The following is a 25914-nucleotide window of genomic DNA, read 5'->3' on the forward strand; positions in this document are numbered from 1 at the left end:
AAGCACAGTAATGGTGCTGGTCAGGATAACTTGAATCTTACAGTGCCAGCTGTAGGAAAACTGGAAGTTGAGATCTTGCATTTGCAAGCACTTCACCTACTACAAAACTTTCAGTATGAGCAACCTATATACATTACCTGAAGAAAGAGTAGGCCTGTTTTCAGTAAAAATACTCTATTTTTTAATGAGAACAGAATAATGGGAAGTAATCCCCTGTTGCTTGTTTTACCAGGCTGTTGAGGTGCTAAACGTTGCTGTCCTGTCTTGGAGCTCTAAATACATGTGACTGTTTTCTGAGAAACTGTGAGGAAGGTATGAGATGGAAGGGACCATTCCGTGCCTGGGACTTGGGCCAGGTCTAAGCAACACTTGCAGTCTGAGCTTAGGCTGCCAGTTTGAGGTAGCTCTATTTTAAAATGTTGTAGCGTAAAGTCTGTCACTTCAAAGGGGAATTGTGTTAAAATGAGAAATGACATGTTATTTCAGTTTCTGATACGTGAACAAAGTTTACAGTACATATTGAGCCAAAGTTTTACATTGTGGGAGTCTGACTGAAGTCCACCTGCTCAGATGGGAGAGTACATAGCTAGATAAATTTTTTTGACAACCTTAATGGAGAACAGAATGATTGAAGAGGTTTAAATTAAATGTGGAAGATCAGTGAAGTGGAAAGGCATAATAGGTGCATTTACTGCTTCCTTAATTTTACATGATTGTATTTGTGGTAGCATAGTAGGGATCTGGGAGCCTGTAATTTATCTTTTCCAATGTGGTATAGAATCTAACTCTGGAAATTCTTTGTTAACATCAATTTACTGATTTTTTTTATTATGTAAGTGTTAAGAATTGCAGTTCGGCAATTTAAAGTCTTAAATAATTCATTATCTTTAAAAAAATAATTACTGAATTTATTTCAGGTTGGTTGTGTCCTTGTTCTTTAGATATGATGTAAAAACATCAAAGTTGTTTTGTCGTACTTTATTTTATGGCTGAACACAGTACAGCTATAATCACAATATAGCCTGGCTGTATAGTCAGGTTACAAGAAACAGGCCTGGAATATTTTAAGAAACATGCTTCCTAAAGCATCTTAAGGATTTAATTTAAAAAAATAATAAATAAGTAACCGAAGAATTGAAATCTTTAATTTTAACTTTGCATTTTTGCATTTGCCCTGAAGAGTCACAGACTCAGAAGGATATAATTATGTCCTAGGAGGATACGCTAAGAAGCCATACACAAATTTAACTTTAACCTGTCTGTGCTCTTGGGAAATGTTTCTGCATTTGCAGAATATACTGTTAGTCTGGAGGAGAGTCACTGAGAAGCAAGTATGTTACCAGTAAGTCGTTGCAGCTCGTAAATATTTCTTTCTCTTCAAGGATTCAATATGTTAAATATACTTAATGTTTTGAATCTTCCAGTTGTATTTTAAAGTAAGACAAGGTGTTTGATGGGCTGTGTGTTCAGAATGAGTTTTTTGGCAAGAATATTCTCAGCTATTTCTATTTTTAGAATACCTCTAGAAAAAAAAGAAGCAGCTCAAACCAAGAAGAACACTGTATTTCCTAAAATTCAACATAAAGTAAAAATAGTGTTGTTACCTCTTTCTTGAGGATACTTCAAACAAATAAATGGTCAGCGGCTTACATTAAATAAATACTCTATGTGTGAATGTACTGGTAGATGAAACTTTAAAAATTAGTTGTGCTCTTTTTCAGTTGTCCTCTATCTTGTGATCCCTAAACAAAAAAAACCTCCAACCCAACAGCATGCCTTTTTTTCTTCTGGCAAAAGCTAGAGTAGAAATGGGCCTAGTTCTGATTTATTTAATGTCAACAAACTCTGTCTGAGTAATGAAAGAAAGAAAATAAATTCCTGTTGCTACTCTATTAATCATGATCTGCATCTGACTGTATAGTGCTTAACTGCAGGAAATGCTTGGGAAACAAGGGCTTATTTAAAATACAATGTTTCAGATTAACAAAACATGAAAGTTTGGCCATGTCCAGGAAGGAATAGATAAGCAATGCTGCCGTCTTAAAAAGTTAGTGAAATTGGTTGTTTTCTTTTTTTTTTTCTCCTTTTTTTTTTTTTTTTTCTACATAACTGCCATATTCCTGGAAAGAGGAGCATGTTCAGAATCGGGATGGAAATGTCCCAGCTGGAGCAATGATTACCCTTTTAGTTGAAGCATAGAGGCAGAAATCTGGCCTCCTGAATTTTGTTCACAGAAAGTGAATAAAAAGTCAGAAGAGTCCTTTTCTTTAATTTTTCATCTTTTATTCTTCTCCCACAATGGAAGAGATTTGATGTGATGAAACCAGCTAAATCCTGAGATCATGAACCAAATTTGGATTACTTCAAAGTAGTTTGTGGTTTTTTTTCCCCCCTCCTCTCTGTTTATAAGCTTTATCTCCCTGTCTGATACATAGTGCAAAAGTTTTTACATGGTGAATGAACTAACAAAAGATAGTGTCCGGTGAGCAGGTACAGCCTACCCAAGGCTTAATATTTCACAGAAGTACAGATCTAGAAAGCTTATCAATGGGCATTTCTGGCTTCAACTGAATCGGGTGTATAGGAACTGTTAAGAAATACTACTTTGAAGAGTGTGTAAGGTAATGACTCTACAGAGAAAGCTGGAGGACACTTAGCAGATGAAACTATTTTAGCTTGGCTCAGATGTGCTATAAGGGACCACATCAAGATTGAGAGGAAGGGAAAAACCGCTCTCTAAGTGATAGACCGCACATGTGGTGATCTTGCTTGTTCACTGACAAGTGTATTGACACCATTCTTCTAATGCTGCTTGAGAGTTGCTTCTTAGCTCCATTATCAGCAACCATCTTCCCTTGCTTGTGAGGCCCAGCTGACCTTCATGTTTACTCATCCACTCCCATCCCCATGCTACCACCCCCTGCCCTGCCAGTATCGCTGCTGCTGGTGATCTTCAATTTTTCATCCCTTGGAGGGATAAAGCCTCCCTAAAACCTTTTGGAGTGTTGTTTTCTCTTTCCTTGCCACTGGCTTTCCCTGTAAAAGTTTCTGATTTGGCAACTGCAAGAAATTCAGCAGAGGTTTTGAAGCAGTGGGATGCAGTTTACATGTGAATTAAAAGGCTTTAAATTGTACAAAGTGAGTAAGATGTTTGGCTATCAGTACACAAGCTATTGTTTTAGTGTGCCACTTTTATTTAAGGCTATTTTGTTTCAACTGTCTTACCCTTTAGGAGGCTTAGGCATATACATTTTTGTTCTTTTAATTATCATGTCATGCTAGAGTGGTGTGCTGTAGAGGGATGAAGCTGGGTTAATTAGCATTGATAATATACAGCTGTGGGCTGGCTTCAGGGGCGGTGGGTTGGCTGATGTAGACAAGGTGCAGCTGTGGCTGGTTAAGTTAAGAGGTTGGTCAGCCAATGAAGAGAGAGCAGCCAAGGAAGAGAGGTGGAAGAAGCAGAGAAAAGAAAGGAGAGAGAATGAGTGCCCTGGGTGAGGAGAGACCAGGAAAAGGCAGCAGAGGGACTAGCATGAAGAGTATGCTGGTATGAGATGGTAAAAGACCTTGTTTCAGCTCGATAGTTTTGCTAGTGCTGTGACAGTGTGTAACTAAATGTGTAGATGTTTTAAAAAGAGGGAGTGTAATGAACCTTGCAGATAAATTTGTTGTGAAGTACCAAAAAGCAAGACCCTTTGTTTGCAATGATGTTGGTAATCAAATACCTATCTGTCCTCCAAGTGGGCAAATGATTTTCCTCGCTTTCAGTAAGTGGTAGCACAAGTTGGCTTGCGGAACAGGTAAGAACTCTTTCTTGGGAGAACGATAAGCTGTTAGCATACTAGTTACAATGGCCATAATTCAGGAAAATGGTTACCATCGTATTGTAAAATAAGGTTTGCATGTTACTCCTCCCAGGGTTTTACTTTGTTTTTATAACTTCTTAGGGGACTCATCAGCATAAAACGTTTCTGAGATGCTCCTTATTAATGAAACCTTTATGTAATTTCTTTGATAATGAGAGCAATTATCTCTGCTTCACAAATGGGACCTTAGTAAGAGTAATTGGCTGGCTTGGACCACATCAGGACCTGGTTTGTTTTCCAGCTTAAGCTCTGTCAGTCCATATGTGCATCATCTGAGTTGTCTGTCATTTGTGGAAAAAGGCGTTGAGTAGGTGGGAGTGATACAAGCATCAGAGGTGGCAAAGTATGTCATGTTGATATTGAAGCTGTAACGCTTGGTAGAGAAGAAGTATTTTAGCATAGCGTGTCTCTTGATTGTGAAGCTGAAGTCCCACCTACATAATCTTACTTAGTTAACATCCTGTTCTAATTGCTGTTAAAAAAAATACATGTATGTGATGACTATTGAATACCAGTGAGGAATGACAACCTGTTAAAAGTTTTTTCTCCCCACCCCCAAGCGTTTTGAGCTTTTCATCAAAAATCTTACTACTTTGCATTTTTAACATATTTGTCCAGTCTAGGGATTCTATGAATTAAAATGCTAGAGTTCTAAACCTGGTTTACTGCCTGTCTGATTATCACTTAACCTACTTAATTCTCTTTATAGGAGCTCATTTATGTCCCTTGAGGATCTTTTCTCTGCCATGTTTCCGCAGACATATCACAGAACATATACTAGTATAAAACAGCTGTCCTGTTTGGTGCGTTCTAGCAGAGGGGGAGTACAGTAAAGAGCAAATTGAAGAGTACTCTTGACAGCAGACTGGCTTTTCCCTGTTGAAATCCCCTTATCCAGATTGCAACAGCTTTTTCAGGCTGAAACTTGATGTTCCCTATATCTGCTTTGTTGTCTTGGCACCCCTCCTTGAGTTTTCAGCTGAAGTTACTTCTGTTATAACTAGTTGTATGACTTCATACAGAAATCGGTTTGTAGAGTAGGAAGTGCAGATTTCTTTAACTGTTGGCTTTTTTGTCACTATCTATTTTGCCTCTGTGAGAAATGCACAAAATCTGTCACAGTTCTAAGTCTTTGAGAACAATTTGCATGTGCTTAGTATAGTGTTATTTTATGGGCTTATTTCTCCAGTTACCTGATCCAGCTTTCAGACTGCACATACATCATGTGAGTTTGGCTGTATGCACAATTTACTGCAGCAGGATTCTGCTGAAAACAGAAATTACATTTTGATCAATTTGCTCCAAGTATGGCAATGTTTAAGAAAATACCAAATTCCAACTTCTTTCTCTGGGGACTGTAGGGAATTACAGGATTTTGTTATTTCTGAAGAACTTAGTGGATTTGCTGATATTCTAATATTTTAAAGCTGGGTTTTACCATTGTATATGCCCTATTAAGGAACTCTCTAGACTACATCTGAGTAGATCTAGAATTCCTAACTGAGTAAAGTGCCTTTTTATGTTATAAAAAAAACCCACAGCGCAGAGCAACAAAGAAGGCAGTCTCAGGCATGAAACTGGAGATAAAATTCAAATAGATAAACTTGCTGAATTAAAGGATATCTTACTCTAATTTGTTATGGAAGGGTGATTTCTGAAACACAGCAAGACTTGTCTACAGCAAAATACTCAAAAGTAGTAATGCAGTCCATGTGACAATGTGGCAATGTTGTTCAATTGAAAAACCAATTTCTATTTAAAACTGCAAGTATTTTTCCACCAGTGCATTTATGAACTACCTAATGGAATGAGTCAAAGGTTATCAAACAAAAGAAGGTAGGAACTTGTCATTTTGGTATCTTCCAATGGCAGTTTTCCTTATGGTTGGGGTGCAAAATGGTGGAGAGAGACTCACAGAATTAACTTGTGAGGAGCCAGAAGTGCCACTGTAGTAATAAGTTTATCATGAGAATATTTAAAACAACTTTCATTCCAGAATGGAATTTTGTTTTTTGCTTATTTATTTACAAACTTCACAGCTGAATTTTTCTAGGACTGACCCATTTCCATGTTAACCATATACCAGTTTTCACAGACAGATTTACTGTAATAGTTACTAGAAATGCAAGTTTACCCATCTGTTGTTTTATGTGCTTCTTTGCTTCTTTTTGGGTTTTATTTTGTTTTCCCATGACAGTGTAGGTACTTCAGAAGCATGTTTGGTTTTTGAGCTTAATTTTGGTTAAGCCTGACTTCTTAGCATAACTGATTTCTTTGATGGTATTCCCAGAAGACAATCAGTAAATAATGTGATGCACAGGTAGTATATATTTAGCTGATAATTGTCTTGATGGATCATCAACTGAGAACATACTTTAAAAGTTACTTTTTGTTTACAAATTGAACTAGTTTCTTTTTAAAAAAAAATATGGCTGAGGAATGTCTTAAGTAGGTAACAGAAGCATGCTAGTACATCATTTCTTTTCAAGATTCTTGCTGCTTTTCACTGCATTCCTACTTAAAATAGCATTGAATTTAAAAGTATGAGCCAGCATATTGCCCCCTAAAGTTACTGACACAATTGTCACTTCTTTCTAAAATACAATCATCTTTCATGATGAAACCTTAAGAGTTGAAGAGCATTGCACAGGCAAGTATATACCGTTTTAAAACAGTAAGTCAGAAATGCTGTTAAATCTAGAACTACTCTTAGTCTTGAATGGACTGTAAATGCTACAAATGAATGCAAACATCAAGAAGAGAGAAAGGGGCTAAATATACTTGCATTTTAGATAGGCTCTTGAATGTGATACATTGGTTTTGATGTGTTTTATTTTTTTTTCTTATTACTGACTAAATAGTATTTGTAATATCAGACAAGTGATAGTTGTTCTTGATTGACAGAATTCTTAAACCATGTCTTTGACAGATAATCCAGCTGTGTGTTTTACAGTATGTGTGTGGGTATGCATATGTGCAGGTCTTGTGACATCATTGCCCTGTCTATGAAGGAGATGCTTCTGCATCTCTTCAGGTCGCATCCCTAAATAAGGTTGAATGCACCTGGCATATTCTTGGTTTCTCCCCACAGCTGCTCCAGATGGAGTGCTATTTCATCTGCTCTTCTGGTCACTTTTGCAGATCCCTTGCTGCCTTTCTCATCTTTGAAATGTCTGTCTTGTGTGTGTTTGGATTTTGTTGAATGGCATGTCCAAAGATTATTTCCTGAGTACATTCCACTGATCATACCCATAAGAGACATCCACGTAGCTTACTGCATAGTCATATCCCCAGCCACTGTTGATTTGTCATATCATCCAAATCTTGTGCTTGTGATTAACTGGAGTAGAACCTATGGGAATCTGCCCCAGGATGGGCATGGTGTCAACCATCTTATGAAACCAAATAGAGCTTCTTGTAATCTCAATTTTCAAGTTTAACTTCAGTAATTTCAATGTTGGTTTATTTTTATTTTAATGTAGGATAGCTTTTCTTATTTCTTCTGTGCTGTTTTATTTCAGGATTGTTTTGAAATATTAATCTCATAATAGTTAAGGATGGTTAAAGGATTAAACCAGCCTGTAGATCTTGGTCAGGAGAATTTCTGTGGCTTGTTTGATGTTAGGGACTGCAGTTTCCTGACACAGTTTGCATGCAGCAGAGATTTACAGTTCTAGTGTAGCTTTTGCAAACATCATTATACTTTATAGGACACTTGAAAAATTTTACCTTGTAGATGGCCGTTCTTGAGAATACGAGTGGAAGATGGTTTAAAATCATAACTGTATGTTCTTTATTTCTTTCATACTCAAAATTTTTGTCTGGAGTTCCTGCATAGAAGCTGCTATGCATCTTGTTTGTCGTATTTCATTTTTGTAAGGAAAGGCCATACGATGTTTTAAGGAGACTGGTTGTATCTTGAACTACTTTGAGACTTGACATAAGTCTGTAAATCAGATACTTGCTTTATGGCGGTTGTTCTCTACAGTGCTCTGTGAATTTTGAAATAATTTATGAACCATATGACACAAATACAATGAGATTATTCTAAAGGCTATCCAACCTTCAGGTTTTTTTGGTAGATTTGTGCCTCATAGTGTGGTGGTCTTCATTTTAGTCTGCCATATTTCTGAGATTTAAACTTAAAAACACTTAAATAAGTTAAAAGAATGTAAAGCTAGTTGTTAAAAATTGACAGAACACCTATTTTACTATTGTATTCTTACAGTGAGTACAAATCTGTGCCAGTATTAAGCTTATCAAGGAAAAAGACTTTTTAACAAAAAAGAAATATAGTGAAATGTACTGTTTTCCATGTTTATGTACTGTTAATACTAGAAAGTTGTTGCTTGAAAGGCTACCGTATCATAAGTGCATAGTATACTGTTAGAACTTATCAGTCACCTTGGAGAAATGAAGTGACTCATTGTGAAATGAAATGAGGGAACAAAGGATCTTAACTTCTAGTTTTATTTTGTCTTTCATTCCGAAAATAAAATATATCTATTTGTACCTCTGTGCTTTCCATGGTGTTTTTTAATAGCTGTAGTTTATCACTCAAGGGTTGGGATTTTGCATCTAGTGAGTTGGTAGTATATATATTCTATTGTATATTAGTTCCAGTTTGGGCCAAATAGGAATTATCTTTGACACTGAGAGATAGGATCATAAAGAATGGCGGTTTTTACTGTAAATTGAGTTTATGCTATCTTTTACCAGCTGATGGAGTTCCAACTTCTATATTTTTGACTTAAATTGCAGGCTGATTTGGTGGTTACCAACATGTGATTTCTGGTAGTCACTTACTTCTTGAGACACTCACTTCTCACTGAACTGCTCATTAAAGGTCACTTTTGTAGATACTTTGGATATTCAAGTATGTTGCCTTATGTGAAAACATTGATTTGTAACAGAAGAGAAATGGAATGAAGTGCTAACCTTGCTTACTAAAGACTTAAACAGCAACATCAGAAGCCTTAGTGTATAGATGTGTGGAAGCTCTGTAACATCAGACGGAGATTATAACCTCTAATTGCTCTCACATAATGATAGTGTACATGTTGACAAATACCATACTCATTGGAGGAGCAGGAAAGGGAAGATACTGCTAAAATTCCTAAAATGGTTTCTTTTTTTAAATTTGTATTACTGTATGTATCGTTCAGCTCACGTAAAGATGAGATTAATCAGTTGTAATGCAATGATTGATTGGTGGTTTGGTTTTTTTTCTGCTCTATGCAAAATCAAAACTATACATTCTCTAGGGAGATTTTGTAGTATTCTCTTAGTTTGAAGTTGGCTATGTTAACGTCATGAGTGAGCTCTTCTTGAGCACTATCTATAGTAATACTGCAAAACAAAAATGTAATTAGTTTTCATACTTTAGTTTAACAGCCTGAAGCAAATTATAGAATTCATTTAATATACAATCATAGAATCACTTCATAAGTGATTATAGAGAAGATCATTTTGCAACTGAAGATGACAAGATTTTGAAGTGTCAACTTAAATTCTGTGTCATTAATTTATTTTCAGTTGTTGCTAACAGGTTTGTGTGCTGGAGTATGCTATACTGCAATATTTCTTGTAATGAAAAGGATTTTTCTTGAAATCTGGAGGTTTTGTGGGGTTTTATTTTACTATTTTTTAAATAACTATTGTTGATGGTTATTGTGTTATGTACTCAGCTGAAGGTAAAGATCAGAGATTGCCACAAACTGTTTATTAGATGCTTCAAGTTCTTAACATTTGTATGATGCTTTTAGTTCTTCCATAGTAGAGGTTGTTAGGAAGTGTTCCACAGAAGAATTTAAAGAACTTGTCAGGATTGTATGTGCATTTTGCTTGGTTAATTTAACTTGAAGTTGTGGGCAAATCTGATTTTTAAGCATGACGTACTTGTGTTTTGAAAGAAGAGCTTGTGTTCACCTGATCAGAACCGGGCATGGTTTGTGGTAGCATGGCTGGTTATCTCTCTGAACTTGAATCCAAACATGTAGCTCTTTCCCTTTTTTTCCTCTGTTACCATGAGTATTTTTAAATAATATTTGTACATGGGTCTACCAGTGGGAGTTGTAAATACTTTTGCAATATTGTGCTAAAGGATGAATTGATGGAAGTGCACCATTCCTACGTTTTTAATGAATGGTTACATTGTCAATGTGTTTTGTGCAACAGAGGACTGGGTTCCCAACAGGATTAGGAGAAGGATCTGTATGGAATTAGGCTGAGTAGACAGGAATTCTTGACTTAGTAAAATTGTCATGCAACTGGAGTACAACTTCTGGGAGATGTGTTGGCATAAACATACATGCGTGTGTGTGTGTCTATATAGGTGTGAACGAGGGACTGAAATACAAGAGGTGATTTCTACTTTTTACCTCATCAGTCTAGACCCTGTGAAGATACAAAACCTAAAGACACTGTTACTTTCCAAAGGGTTTAAAATATATTTATAAGTGCTGCATGAACTTTGTTGTATTTACTTTTGTAGCTGATTGGACACTAATCTATGAGTCTGAAAAAGAAGCTGCAGTCTTTGTGTACAAAGTTTCCAGGTGGCTTCCTGTCCTAAGATAGAAGTGACAAAGTTCCATCTGCATATCTGCCCACATTTGGCACAGCCCCAGTTACTCTCACACCTTCTTACAAACAGTACTGCAACAGTGTTTTTCAATATCCGTGTGTATGCTTGTAGCGTGACCGACTGATGAATATGTTAGTGAATACGGGAATAACTTAACGTGGATAGGAAAATGCCGACTGCTAATTTGGCAACCATGTGACACTGTCATTGAGTAAACCTTCTGTAACGTTATAAAATTCTGCACTGGGATAGATGCTGTGATTCAGAAGTTTGCCGGCCACTTACTGTCACTGCAGGCTACTGGTACTGACCGCTGGTGTTAGCGGAAGAAGCAGCAAGAGGCAAACAGCCTGGCTACCACAGCTGTGGCTTCAGTCTCTGATACCAGTTACTGGTCTTTAGCAGCTGCCTCGTTTTATTGAGCTGTTAGTTTTGTAACAGGGCTGGAGAGCAGCATGAATTGCAATGCAGTGTTTCTCTGTTGTGGTCTGTGCTGTGGTTCACCCTGAGAACAAGTGGCAGTTCTTTCTCGTGAAGTGAAATCCTGTTAGGGGTGCAGGCAGCTGCCAGGATGCCCTCCAGTGCCTGTACCACCTCCCTCAGTGGGAGCATGGACAGCTTGAGCACTGCATGCGACTGCTCCGCATGGCAGCATGGAACGACACAGAATCGCTTACAGAAATGCTGCTGTGAAGAACTGTCAGTCAGTCTCTGCAAAAACTTCTGAAGGTCTTCAGAGCAGCCCGGTGCAGTGATGCAGCTGGGTTGTAGGCAGGGCTTCTCCAGTCTTCCCCTCTTGCCCTGCAGCTGCAGCCTTTGGTGCACTGTAGCAGCACGTTCCTGTTAGGTATTTTGTAGAAACACAGGGTGCTAATAAAAATACCAATATTACATCTATCTAATTACTAATTTTTTTTTTTACAAAAGCATGGTCATTAAAAAAGAAATTTAAGACTCCGTGTTACTATCAGTGCACTTCATCAGTCTTCAGGGCATAATTTTGATTGGGTTTTGGGCTACTGTCTTATACATTTATCAGTATAGAAAATAATCTTTTGGACAGTTTAAATTCAGTGGGGAGTGTTTAAAGTGTTTTTCAGCTTTTTGGTATATAGACTTCATATTTGGACATTGTAGCTTTCTTGCACCAGTTTTAAACACTTATTTTGAGACTGAAAGCTCTGAGCTTACCCCACTGACTCGGAAATCTTTATCATGCATGTGTAGTCAGCCATGTGTAAACCTTTGCAGAAATAAGATTAAAAGTTCCAGGGTCAAAGACAGAATTGTTTTTCCCCCCTTACGCAGTTCCTGTACTGTAGCTCAGGGTTAGGTATTACATTAGTACGGTGTGGTGTGTGCTTCAGTGACTTCTTTTCTGTCAGAGTTAAGTTTTGTTACTCTGATGGTGTATCACAAGAGGTTATGTGGCAAAAAACCCTCTTCTGTTATCCCAGGTATTGTTAAAGGAGCACCAAAAAGTTGTCTGGGGCTTGTGAGAAGCTGCCTTTTACCTTCTCAAAAGCAGTAGTTTGTTGAGACAGTCAACTTCCCCTGGTTGCTCGGGATAGCTTCACCAAAGCGTTTCACTGTGCTTTTTACAGTGGTTAAAAGACAACAGCTCATCTCTCCACACTTTACTCAGGCAGAGCAAAGGACAAGATAATCCCCTTAGCCTGTTAAATGCTCCATCCCATCTGGTAGGTGATAATTGCATTGTAAGGGGATTAGCACAGTGGGATATGCTTTGCTTATAGTGTAATGAAAGCTTCACTACAAGTGTGAAAGTCAGCCGAGTGCATTTGAGCAGTTTGGGACTTCACATTTGCACATTTTTGTAAACATTTTAAAATACAAGCTTCATCAGGAGAAGGTGTGCGGTACCTTTGCATGCCTTCACATGTGTGTAACAGACTGTAAATTTGTTTTGAGACATCAGTAGTCTAAGTAACTGTAACCCTCTTGAAGGAGTGGTGGAATAAGCTTTTGTTTAGCTCAACGTTTTTAGGCAACTCTCAGATTATAGCTGTATTAAATGCATCTCAAGTTCTGACTTTATTCAAAACTCCTACGACTTTGAAATCATGGGGTTAAGTTGTTGCTAGTATAGGAGCTGATGTTATTAAACGCTACCTAGAAATCTTAGTCAGTAAAGGTGAAATTTGAATAAGCCACACTGTGAAGAATATCAGAATAATTTTGTCAGTAGGGATAAGAGGATTTCAAGCTGAAAGTGACTTTTCTTGCAGCTAACCAGAATAAATGTTTTGAAATTTCAATTTCAAGCATGAGACTAAGATAGTGCAGAATGACTCTTAAAAAAAAAATAAAAATTAAAAATGCTCCTGTGGGTTTTTAAGTTTAGCTAATGTTATCAGTAGTGAAGACAGTAATTCTTAGGGCTCAGGGCATTTCATAAGCCAACTATAACTTGGCTTCATTATCTTTCAAGATGTTTAAGACCTGTTTGAAAGTGTGTTATATAGGGTGGTAGCATAGGGTTGGTTAGCATCCTGTTGGTCGTGATCTCTCCAGTCTCCCCATATGGTACAAGAAACTAGGCGAGTTGCTCCGTACTGACCAGTATGTGCCATTTGGCTGGTTTGAACATTAACCTATTAGGTCTGAACAGGGCTTTGTTAGCCCACACTGCACCATGTTAGTAGATAGATTTGAAACTTAAGAAGTATGTGTATTTTTACGTAAATGAGTGTCAGGTGTATAAATATGGACTGCATGTGGTAGATGCTTTAGTGATGTATGATCTTACTGTGGGATTAAACTTTCTAATGAATGAAGGTTCTGTGACCAGCTGCATGGTTGTTGTTTCTTTAGTTTCCAGTTCCTGATTTAGCAGCTTGCTCTGTGTGCCTGCAGGAGTAAGGGCACAAGAAAATTTAGTGGTTTTAATGGGCCATTTGCAGTAACTTTGCCAGTCTGTGGTGAGGTGGTTGACCATGGCTAGCTCAACTTTCTCTTACTTATTCACGACTCTGAATGCACAGGATCAAGTAGAAAGCTGCTTTTCCAATGTTGTGGTGATGAGACATGGGAGGGATTTCACAGATATTCTTTTTTCCTTCCCTTTTCGTTATTTCTTTTAAGGTGGCTGAGCACTAAAGAACATTCCTTAATTTTCTTTTAGATTGAAGGTGTTTACCTGAGGAGAGGAAATTTTGAGGAATTTGCTCTTTTTTCTGACATTCTGTAATTTTAAATAAACCTGAGTGAAAGGTTATGGGACTCAAAAAACCCCCAAAACCAAAAACAAACCCCCAAACCAACAAAAAGCCCTCCAGCCAACAAACACACCTCTCTCCAAAAAAGTCCCTCTTCCCACCCCAGTCCTTTCTGAAGTATGAGTTTGTCACATGAAAATCCCACTTGAAAGAACTGTTACATTGGCAATATACAGAAAATATTTTTAAAGAGGAATTTTCAAATCTTTAGAAACAGGGTGGGGGTTTTTTTGGCAATGTTTACATATATTTAAAAGATATACTAAGTATGTAGCAAACCAAATAATACGTGGTATATAACATTTTTTCTTCTTGTTTAGGTGACAAACAGCATGTTTGGTGCTTCAAGGAAGAAGTTTGTAGAGGGGGTTGATGGTGACTACCATGATGAAAACATGTACTACAGCCAATCATCGATGTTCCCACATCGGTCAGAAAAAGATGTAAGTTGAATACGCTTATTTTGTCCCCTTTCAATAGCAAGATAGTTTCAAGTACATGAAATATGAGGAGGGGCTTCATTTAGCTTTAAGCTGTACATGACTCTTTTTAATGGCAAGTGCTTTAATTTTAGTGAGTTTATGCATGTAAACTTCAGCCATGTGCTTGCCAGGGCTTTACTTTTTCACCTTTAAGAATTGAATTTGTAACTTAAATTGGGTTATATCTTGTGTTTACATGTGGTTTTGTTGTGGTTTTGTATTTTACATCGTCAGCTGTTCTTAGTTTTGGGAAATGCCTTGTGCAGCTTGTTTGTCTGCTCGGGTATTCTAATTTAGGTATTTCTTCCATTTGTGATGACACAAAGTTACAAACCCAATCATTCGTAAACATTTTTTCCCCTTGGTAATGTGTTATTGTATGTTAGATCTGCATTGGCATTACTAAAGCTCTGCTTATTGTTTAATAAATAAATTAGCCAGTAAAGTATTTCACTTTTATATGGGGTGCCATGTAGAAATACGTGGAAGACTGAAAGCATGACTTGAAGTTCATGTCACCTGAAGGTCAATCCATCTCATGACAGACTTGCATTTAATATGTGTAAGCAACATATAGGCTAGATTTTCTTTTTAATTAAAAAAAAAAAGTCCTGCACGCTTGCAAAAAGGTGTCATTGCTTCAAGTCTGCCTCCATGACTGTCCAGAAATATAGTTGTTTAATAGCAGATGTGAACATAGTCTTGATAGAGCTTAATGTATGTAAACAACCATTTCCTATAGACTCTTAACTGAATTTTAATCCAGACTTAAAAGTGAAGGAAATAAGTTTAGAGCAGAAAGCTTTTAAAAACAAAACAAAAGTGCTTAAATGCAGCTTTCCAATTCAGTTTCATAAGTTACTTTAATGAGAAATTTCACGTGAGCCAGCAAAGGATTAAAATGTACTGCAATGAAAAGAAAATTAAATAGCATGTTCTTTTCTGTTTATGCCCTTACATATGTGCATGTACCACAGATACACACAGGCACAATGGAATATTTATGATGTTGAACATACTTTCTTTTCTGTGAGCACAGAGAGGTGCAGGTAGGGCTCTGAAAAACAGCAGACACTTATTTCTCCAAAGCGATTCTTAGGTATTAAGTCCCTGTGTTTAGATTGGATGCACTGAGGGAGAAACCCTTATGGTGTAGTAAGGAAGGTGAAGTGAGATGGATGCTATGCTGCACAGTGTACACAGTGAAAGCTGATGCTTGGCATGTTGTTGACACAATGAATGAGTGTTTTAGTTGCCTACTTTTTCTGTAGGCAATGTTGCAGAAGTGGATCTTAGAATGGGACTTCAAGAGGAGGAAGGTGGGTGTTCCAGACACCAGGAATGACAAATAAGAAATCGTGAAAGCTTGTGGGAGAAGTGGCCAAAATGAGTCATAGAAGCTGCTGTAATTGGCAGAAGAGTGATGTCGTTCCGACAGGAAACAGAAGAGTGATTTTTGCAAAAGCTTTTTAAAGTTTTTTTTTCCCCAAATCCTTTTTTAAGGGTTTTTTCTTCCCTGTCGCTTCATTATTGACCATTACAACTTAGAGTTTATGCTCATGAAATCTTAAGCCATTATATGCTATTGTAATTTTTTTTGAAGTTGATCAAAATAAATATATGGCGGTGATATTGACATTGTACATATTTGTTTGCTCATGTATAGCTAAACGTATGTTCTGTGTTACATGTTCCTTTTGATATCTCATTTGGCTCACCTTAGATGAGAGAGGTTGCAAAGGTGGTTGTTGTATTTTAGTTTCTGACCAGTCTTGCAGCTTTGCGGACCTTTTCTATTTGAAAATAACTGTTTTCAAATAGTTTTTCAACTTGAGTTCTACTAAAGATGATGTTCTGTATATGAGAACACAATAAATACACTGCCTGTGTTGTTATTTGGATGACACTTAGTATGGACAGACAAAAATAAATTTGCTCAGAATTTTCTCTGAGTAAGTTCATAAGGGCTAATGTTCAAAATCTGGATCCAGTTTAATGGACACCCTGGGGGTAAAAACTTCCAGCATTCTAGATCTTGAAACACTTTTGAGTCTTTCTGTCTTCACATTTATATTGAAATGGAGTAGGTAAGTTGGGGATAAAATAAAGGTTGCAGGAAGGAGTAAATTGCTTTTATATTCAGAAAATCCAACCGTTAATAAAAAGTTTACAACATAGCATACACAGTCTCTTTGTAAGCTTACAAAAAAACTGGCATTCTTTATGCCTTTTTTTGTAGCAGAATTTTCTAAACAAGGTGTAGTGTTAGTGCAATTTAAATTATTCCTCTTTTTCCACTTTTGGTTTCTTGAATGTCTTTACTAAGGGCACATAAAATTAATGTATTTCAGGGTTTTGCCACAAACTTGTAGAAAATGAATTAAACTTTTTGGGGTTTTTCCCCCCTCCAATGTATCATATGTACGCATGAATCTTCTAGAGTTCTTCAACCTGAAATAGAGTGGTTCTCAGGGAAGCCCTCTGTGAATGGCCTCCTTAATCACTGCTTTTTGGAAAGGGCTAAAGCGTGTTTGGTATTTACCGTCATACTGGATGTGAGTAGGCCTTTTTCTATTTCTCACTTTGTTGAAAGCCTTCCTGATTCTGACTTAATCTGCTACTTTCCAAGGAATTGTTACTGTGCTTGTGTATGTGTACTCCAAGCAGAGGAACACACGGAATGGTGAAACCTTCTAAAATTGAGAGTAGAGTAAGGACTATTACTGCAAGCATATTTTGTATTAAACTTCAGAACCTAATTTTCACTTTTGCAGTAGAATTTTTGTCCTTGTGAAGAGGCATTGTGGGCTATGTGATGACTCTCACACAGTTTTTTGACTGGGTTGGGAGCTTTTTAGCTTTTTTCCTTGTTTTTAACACCTAAGGTGGAGGCTTTCATTTTTTTTCAAATTATATTAGGAAATAGTTTTTCATTCAATAAGTGAAAAAAAGATTTAGAACCTATCTGAAAAAGATGTGGAAAAATATTGTATGCCTTTTAATAAATAATTTTCATAGCGCTTAAAGTGGTATTCCTGTGACTTGTTGCTTTGGTTAATTTGAATTTTAAAATAATTTCCTTTACACAGAGGTGAAGTGAACTAAGGCTGCTCAAGTCCTGTCTTAAAATTTGAAGACTTTTTACAAGTTGGAAGAAGTAGCAGCAAATAGTTGAGGACACACTATTTTGTTATTTTTAATCCAGAGCCTCAGTGTAGCTAAAAACTAAAAGCTTTCCTTTAATTTACCTGCTTTTTTGTTAGGGAATACAGTTCTAGACAGTCAGGGCTGATACGGTAATTGAAATGGAAAAGTTGCATGTTGTTCATGCACAAGTGCTTCCAAAATCATACAGATGCTGTTTGGGTCTAATGTTTTAGGCATAAAATTGCAGTTCTTTAGATGAGATTAGGTCTTAATTAAGCCATCTAATGCTTCCTTTTTACTAAATCAGTGGCTTTACCTTGAGTCATCAGAAACCTTGCAGTGCTAAGTAGGGAGGTGGAACAGAGCACATCCATAAATGCTCTGTCTATGAATTCTGGGGTCAATGCATGATAACCAGGTCAATAATCATTTGGCAAAGAAATGAGATTTTATAGAATGCTTTAAGAAAATAGTTCAAGATTTGGCTTGAAACAAATGTGGTCCTGTAACTTAAATTGGCAAGATGATGTACAGTGTGCTGACAAAATAATTATAAAGCTTATTTGTAGCCAATTTCACCAGCTTAATTGAGCTGTCTATGCACTCAGCAAAATCATTTTGAGGGGTACCTGTATTTTTATTTGCATAGAGTGACAGTGGTAGAAATTGGTAACTCAAAGCCTTCATACACTTCTGAATTTGTCTTCAAATAAGTAAAAAAAAAAAAAAAAAAAAGACAATGAGCTTTGAGAAAAGATGGGACCTGTTCAGTCTGAACTTCTTTGATTTCTCAGGTATAAGAATGTAAGAAGTGCTCTACAAGGTTTGATCAGTCTAGCCAAATTTTTTAATGATGATCTGCCCAAATTATGAGGAAAGTTAGATAATTCTTTTCAGTGAATGCTTTTTCCATTTCTTGCCCAGTGCTTTGCTGTTCATTTTCTCTCCCAGTTGCTCAACAAATGATAAAATGCTCACACTAATATAGTAATAATTCACTGATTTGCACTTCTTATGTGTTAGCTTGAACTTACTCTCCTCTTAATGTGTTGCGTAATTCTGGATGTTCTCAGTTGAGATCTGATGTTCTTTTGCAGTTCAGTTCTTTCAAAATGTGGCCTCCTGTGAAGTCAAACATATTTTAACAATTGAGGCAAGTAAACTCAAGCCTGCAGATTAGATTTGGGTCTTTGCAACTGGTAATCTAGCTCCTTGGCCTACCTTGCCTGGAGTAGGAGGTCCTCAGATATGGTTATTGAGCACAGCAAAACGGGTTATTGATTCTGGGAGCCTGCTTTCCAGAGTTTTCTTCCATCCTGACGTAGTGGAAGCGTGTCCGTGGTAGATCAAATTCAGGTGTTCCTTTGTCATGACAGTTGCATGAAGGCAGATGTCAGTGTGTGTGTCTTGTAATGGACACAGTGGTGGTGATAGAGCAAAAGGGATGGTCAGAAGCTGATATCAAAGCTTTTTACTGCAAACTTATATTGAAGTTATTTTGTAGAACCTTTATCTAACTCTTGCTGTGTTTTGAAATGGCCTTACAAAGAGGTGGTACTTTTACAAGAGAGAAAACCCTGAAACAAGATTTAGCTTACAATGGAGAATAGAGATCCAGGATCTTGCTAAGTCTGGGAAACTAAATTTGGAAAGGTTTAATCAGTCTTTTGGAGTCAGCTTTGGCTTTAGGGTTGCTGAACAGCATGTTGTTCCAGCTGGATTGTTGACTTCTAATGATATTTTTTAGGATTCAAAGGAAACCTGTAGTATCTCGTTTCCCAAGGCATCTTGTTTGGCATTTGCCTTAGTCATTGCATGAGAGTTTGTTAGCTTAGTCATAATTTAACTTAAGATGTTGCACTTGGAGGAGTTGTAAGGATTTAAGAATTCCCATGGAACCCTCATGTATCAGGAGCAGTCATAGCATTCATGCTAATACTGCCTGGTTGAATAGAGCTACTTTGCATTAACGTAGCTTGTCATAGTCTGAATAGTTTTGATCTGTTCGTGGAGGACAAAAAAAGTAATTTATTTTCTTCCCAAACTAAGCTTTAATGTCTTTAATTATAAATGGCAAATGCATATTTCATGTAGGTTGCTTTGCATGTAAACATACTTGTAGATTTGACTGAATAGTGCATTGGTTTGCCTTGCTTCCTTTGTGAAACACATGGCTTAACCTTTTTTCTTTGAAGTGTGAGCTGCGAAGCAGCAGAGTTGCTTTTTACCTTCACAGAGAGTGATTTTTTGCATCTTTTAGTGAGTACATAATATGTTTCTTTTAAAACAAACCCAAACTTTAAATGAATGAAAGTTGCAATTCCATTAATGAAAACAGCTGGAAGGACTTGCAGGATTTAGAAACAAATTGGGGGAGTTTCAGTCTTTTAATGCAGTATACCCTCTCAAAGCCTACTGACATTCTACCTATAGCTTATGTTTTCATAATAGTTGTACAGTATGAAGAAAGAACAAAAGGTTTAGAATGCAAAATGCAGCCTTTTACTGTCACCTTTAAGTTGGTACCTGGATGTGTTTATCAAATAAAACAATAAATGATAAACTAATGTTACTTATGTATAAAACCCCATTTCCCTCTCTGTCACACAGTTTGCAAAAAGTATATATTTGAATTGGTTATTTCACATCACTTTACAATTTGAAATTCTGTCACAAGGATTAAATTGTGTTTAGATTTTTTTCTATAGAAGAACTTAATGACTGTGGTAGGTGTTGTTTCTGTACTTCATCTAAAAGCTATATTTTACTGCGTCTCCACTTAAATTAACAATACATAATACTTTTTGTATGTCTGCTTTAGCATTTGAAGTGGTTCCTTGGACCGGATTAATTCCATGCATAACATCTGCATTTTTTAGAAGGGGGAGGTTATGGTTTCTTACACAATAACTCAGTTCACTGAACATACTGTATTGTAGTATTGGTGGTTTACTTACCGAGTGTGTGGGTGGGATTTTTTGTTGTTTGGGGTTTTTTGTTTTGTTTAAAGTTTTTCATATGCAAGTGGTTATTTAATTGAAAGAAAATATTTGCTTTATTTTTCTAGTTCTTAATTGTTTATGGCATTTTTTGTAGCAGTTTTCAACAAGTTTTCAGTAATCTTTTGGCTCGTTAATACACTGTACCATCAAACTGGATATCTCTACCCAGGGAGAATTTTTTTGAGTTTAATAGTCATGTTAACCTCATATTAATAGTGTTATGATCATTCAAGGCAACACTTTGCCTTTCAGATCTTGAGATACTGCTGCCAACAAAAATGCAGTTCTACCTCCTTGTGCTTCCCAAGTGCCACTGGAGGCAGAAGGCCACAATTGTAAATGATGAAATCTGAATGACTGAATAATTTATTTTTCAGTATTGTATTTAGTTTTGTATATCACAAATAATTTGGTAATAATTTTTACTTGCAGATAGTACCCTGTAATTATAAGGTTTTCAGAATTTCTGCATTGATCTCTGATTTTGAGATTTGGAAATATTTTCTTGCAACATGAGTATATTGTGAGCACAGTATTAAAAGGTGGTTTGTAATCTAGAGGAGGCCTACCTAATAATACTACTAAAAAACAACGAGCAGAGTATAGAAAAATCTGTATTCTTTTAATCTGTTGGCTTGATTTATTATTATTTTTTATAACATAAAAAGTATAACACTTTCTTCTTTTGAGGCTGTGGGTCAGCTGTTTTATTATTAAATAGTGCAGCACAGATGGCAGGTACCAGAAATAAAGTAGTGCAAATACAAAATGATGCTGATGTTTGCACCTGTGAGAAACGCATCATTTATCAGACCAGATATTACTCACAGACTTATTTGCTTATTCTAACACGCTTTGCTTTTAGGAGTTCACTTTGTAGTGTTGGATTGATGTATTTTAACTTCAGCTTGCCTTGTGTTTAAGAAAGTAGCTTTAGGCTTTAACTGCATAATATAGAAGCCTTTGCAGAAGTGTTGCTTTATGGAGTTTTCTTGGTGCCGCCGCGCTGAGGTATGGTACCTCGGCAGTGATAGTGACAGGCAGCTGTCCCTTCGGTAAGTTGGGGGGTTTGCTTAAGAGGCAGGATGCTGCAGTACAGGGGAGGCAGGGAACCCTGTCAGCCAGCTTTGCTGCTGGGCCTCTTCCCTCTGCTTTCTAGGAGGCTTCAGCCTGTGTTTGCCAGTCTCTCAGGATGATTGTAAAGTGCGGCAGTTTTTTCAGCATTTTGGCAAATTTAAGCAGTTGCTGGTGCTGGGGTTTTTTTTGAGATTGTTGATACTTTGAAAGTAACTTATTGCAGTAAACCCATCACAAGCTAGTGAAAGCAGTTGCAGTAAAATCTCATTCATCACTAGGGGTAGGAAATCGCTTGATAGTACCTTATGGCTTACTAATTTTTGGTGTGGAACAGTCCAGAAAAATTGGGCCATCTGCTTGGATCATCAGTTGGTTCAAGTTTAGATGCAGAATCTTCCATGTTCAGAACTGCACTATGACTGTTCGAGACTTGGGAGTAAAATCATGTTCACATCTTAGTTGACTGTTACCAATTCAGCCCATGAGTCTGCCAGTACCACTGAGTGGTGGTCCTTCCATACGCTAGGAGAATAAAGCACCCTTCATGTTTCACAAGATCTGTTTGCTCAGTTGCCTCCTTGCTCTGTGGGAGATGCACGTCTTAGGCATCCTCTGTCTCCTAACAACATGTACAGGGAAAGTCTATTGAAACAATCAGTCTAGTTCAGTCATACAAGGTTAGAATAGAAACAGAAATCCCCTGCTATTTCACAATTTGAGTTTTGTAGCTGTTAACCACTGGCAGATTGATCTAAACCTAAATGCCAAAGTTTTGAAGAGTGGAGGGTTTTTGTACATGTACAGGAAAAGCTATCAGTGTCAGAGGCTTATTTCAGAAATTCCTTGACTCAATTGAAGATTGTTAATCACTCTTTAAAAAAATTTGGTATTGTATACATATTGTTGGAATGTGCTGTTCGTTGATGTGATCTCAGTCACTTAGTACGTTTTGTTTTTCAAAGGTTCTTACAGGTATAACTCTGAGCCTTTGTTTTCCTAATATATTAACATAATTGGGTAAAGGTTACAAGATCTTGGCAACTGGAAGAGCTTTAGTCACCCTAAGGGTTAGACTGCTTAAGTTTTTATTAGGTTATCATGACATTTGGCTGTTGTAGACTAAAAGAAATTGAAGAGTGACTTCCAGCCATTGTTGCAAGTACACTCTTAGAGAGTTGTATTTTGTGTCGTGTGGCTAGTAGACCAGTCGGGTAAAATAGTGATTGCAGAATGCCAGAAGGAATGTGTTTAATACTAGTAGTGTTCATCTGAATCTTTTGGTAGACCAAATTTCAGTAGACTATAATAGTGACTCAGAGGTAGTGAATGCAAATAAAGGTCCTGATAGCACAGGTTGAGGTTCTGGCTAATTTAGTTGTTTTGTTGTTGACCTAAATTCTATAGAAATAATAGAAAAAGATCAGTTTAAAATTGTCATCTTTAGCTATGACAGAAAAAAGGTATTTAATACTGGGGAGGTGTTTTGGCATATTGCAAAATAAACTAGAGAGAAAGTGAGATACCCGTACAGAAGATTCCTTCTCCATTAGGTTTGAGAAATGCTGCATTTAATCGGTGTGGAGAAGATCCACAGAAATTCATATTTATTCCTTCTTGAGGCTTGTTTTCTTTGATGTTCTAAGTGTTATGACTTTAAGACTAGTTAGACTTACTGAATTTAATATTTGGCCTTTATTATGGTTTTCTATAAAGGTTTCTCTACAAGTCATTTTGCAATTAACTTTTCATGTAAAAGCAAATGGCACAATACATGTGACCTACTTTGTAATGTTTCAAAAGAAAATCCAGTTTCTAATAAGCAGTGTTCATTAACTATTATTTGCCATTCCTTTTCTTTTAACTGAATTTTTAAAAAATCAAGTAGTACTCTGTGTAGAAGAGATGGCATTCTTTTTCCTTTCTTTCAAGTTATCTAGTACCTCTCAAGTCTGATATTTTTTATTAGTCTTATTTTTGTATCCAAGTTGTTATTACAAATAAAAGGGTTTTACGTGAGATTTGACTGTCTTCTGCTTTCTATATTACATGCCATTACAGCAATTTTTTAATGTCCTGAGCAGCTGTTCTTACAGGATCATTGTTTTGCTTAACTGTTTTGCTTACCTGTCCCAAAGCTGGTAGTTTGCCTCTCAATGTCTGGTTGGTTTGGGCTTGTAGGTCGGTTTTTTGGGGGGTTGGTGGTTGTTTTTTTTGCTTTTGTGCCCTTATTGTTGTCTCTGAAAGTGTCTCAGAACTTTTTCTCTTATTTTTTTCCAAGGAGTTACAGGGTGTTCTGGGATTTTCCAACCTGTCAAACTTGAAGTATGCTTTTGAAGTCTGTCTTCCAAGGGTCCCCACTTCAGCATGCTTTGGTTTGTGTTGCAGAGCAGTGTTAGTGTGAGTGAATTTGATATCAAAACAGGCTGGAAGAGGTAGTGCAGGGGTGCACCAAACACGCTCCACTCACTAACAGGCAGCCAGTTCATGGCATCAGGTGTTTTAGTCACAGCTAACTCTAGAAATGCATACAGTGTGTATGTTAGGCCCTCAGGACCAAATTATTTTTTCTTTTTTACAAATGCACTTCTCACTGGCTGTGTAACTTGCTGATGCAGATATGGCCTGTGAACTTTGCTGCATGGGTGCTGAGTTGAAGCCACTGTAGTTATTTAAAGTGTTCTTTTTGTTCACGGACAGTTCTTCCCTGAGAAAGGAGAGCTTTGGTCCAGTTTGGCACTTTTTTTTTCTACAGGAAGTTTTTGTCTTAGTATTTCAAACTTCTTGTATATTTAAGTGTGGATGTTTATTGCTGTAGTAGCTTACTATAAAATATGTGCACTTTGTTCAGAATGTGTGACTATATAGTATTTTAGAGTGATATTTTTGATGCATTTTCTGATCATATACAGTAATTGCCTGCTGTAATTTGTGGTTTTATGCCTTCTGATGTATTCAAAAAATCACAAATACTTCATGATTTACGGGCATGAATGCTGCTTTTGATACTTGGTGTCTACAGTGTATGTTTTCTTTCTCATTTCTACCATCTAGATTTGGCTCCAGTATAGACAACTAGCAGATTCAGTTTATTAAGTTTGAGTTTAAAATCTGTTTATCTAAAGTCAACAAAGCAATTTACAGTTTATCACAGTAAAATTTATTTTGAGCTGAATTCTTTACTCTCAAGCTGAAAAAGCTTGAAATCCCCGTATGTGTAAGAATCCAGACATTCTTTTCCTCAAAACCATGCAAAGATTCAATCCAAGTTCCAAACTACTGTACTGAACAAGCGGACATTTGCTCATGGGTCAGTAAGTACGAGTCTTACTCTGTTGTGAGATGGATTGATTAGGTCAATTAATATGCCTCCTTGCTCCAGGGGACAGTCAACAATACCTAATGTTGATGAAAATCGAATTTGTTCTTTAAAAACGTCCAAGGATAGATGTTCTGGTGCTTGACTGTCCTTAAGATTGCAAAAGGCTTTGTTTTCCCCCCATGTATTTAGCCTAATCTCCTGTTTCTCAGATTTACTAATAATTTCCGTTTCTGCAGCAATGTGTAGTATAGTGTATTCTCTTCCTCCTACAGCAATGACTGGAAGTCTGGTGTCATGTCCCTGCCTCAGTTGCCTTATTTTTGGAGTATGTAAACCCAAATCTCAGTCTTCCTTCATAGGTCATGATTATTTTTTTTTTCTTTCACTCTTCCCGAGAGTGTCTTTAGTTTGTCAGATTTCTTGTGTGATGTCTGAAAGTTGACAAAGAAGGTTTTAATGGAAATATTTGGCAACATGTGATGTCTTCAAGCATGAAGCTAGCTATTGGGGTGGTACATTGTAATTTTAACATTGGAATCTTATCTGGAGTTCACATCTGTTTCTGTATACCTGCTGCTACCTTGCAACTCATTTCCCACGTTTTGCTATTGTAACTGATAATATAGAACTTTGCACTTGCTGTTATTACATTGAACAGGGATTGATCTGCTTCTGTGATGGATGTTTTGCAGGGGGGAAAAAAACCCTGTAAAAAATTTAAATAACTGAGTATTTCTTCCTCTGTAAAGATGTGTCTCTTAGCTACAAGGGTAGAAAACCTGAAAGCTTTAAGTCTTCCTCTATGCTATTTGTTACAAGTAGAAGAAAGTGTTTTTATTAAAGTCATAAATTATTATTGATGTGTAATAATGCTGTTACAGTTGCTACTGTGCGGATATTTTTAGGAAGTTTCTAAAACTTTTGATGACTTAAAATGAGTTTTCAGTTGCTGCTTTGACTTTTTTGGCAAAAGAATTTACTGTTACAAACTTTCAGAGCAAGATAGCATAATATCTTTGTGTCTTTAACTTTTTATTCTTATATTTTAGATGCTGGCATCACCATCAACATCAGGTCAGCTGTCTCAGTTTGGGGCAAGTTTATACGGGCAACAAAGTAAGAATTCTTTTTATTGATGATATGTTTATTTTATGCTTAATATGTTCTAGTTTCATGATCTTTGGATAAAAAAACAT

The 25914-nt window shown here is 36.8% G+C and overlaps 1 protein-coding gene across 8 annotated transcripts in view; it reads left to right on the forward strand.

Moving 5' to 3' along the window:
* CNOT2 (CCR4-NOT transcription complex subunit 2) overlaps window positions 1–25914 on the forward strand; it is a 91246-nt gene that overhangs the window by 40019 nt on the left and 25313 nt on the right. For 5 of the 8 annotated variants that reach the window (XM_040593946.1, XM_040593945.1, XM_040593951.1 and 2 more), the window contains 3 exons: window positions 14012–14134; window positions 15445–15492; window positions 25768–25834. In XM_040593946.1, coding sequence (XP_040449880.1) covers window positions 14024–14134; window positions 15445–15492; window positions 25768–25834 — 226 coding nt within the window. In that variant the 5' untranslated portion in view covers window positions 14012–14023. Of the gene's footprint in view, window positions 1–232; window positions 313–14011; window positions 14135–15444; window positions 15493–25767; window positions 25835–25914 lie in introns of those variants that run through there. The other 3 variants (XM_040593953.1, XM_040593950.1, XM_040593947.1) reach the window with 2 other exon arrangements.

This window comes from Falco naumanni, chromosome 5, assembly GCF_017639655.2.
Source record: "Falco naumanni isolate bFalNau1 chromosome 5, bFalNau1.pat, whole genome shotgun sequence".
Classification (NCBI taxonomy): Eukaryota; Metazoa; Chordata; class Aves; order Falconiformes; family Falconidae; genus Falco; species Falco naumanni.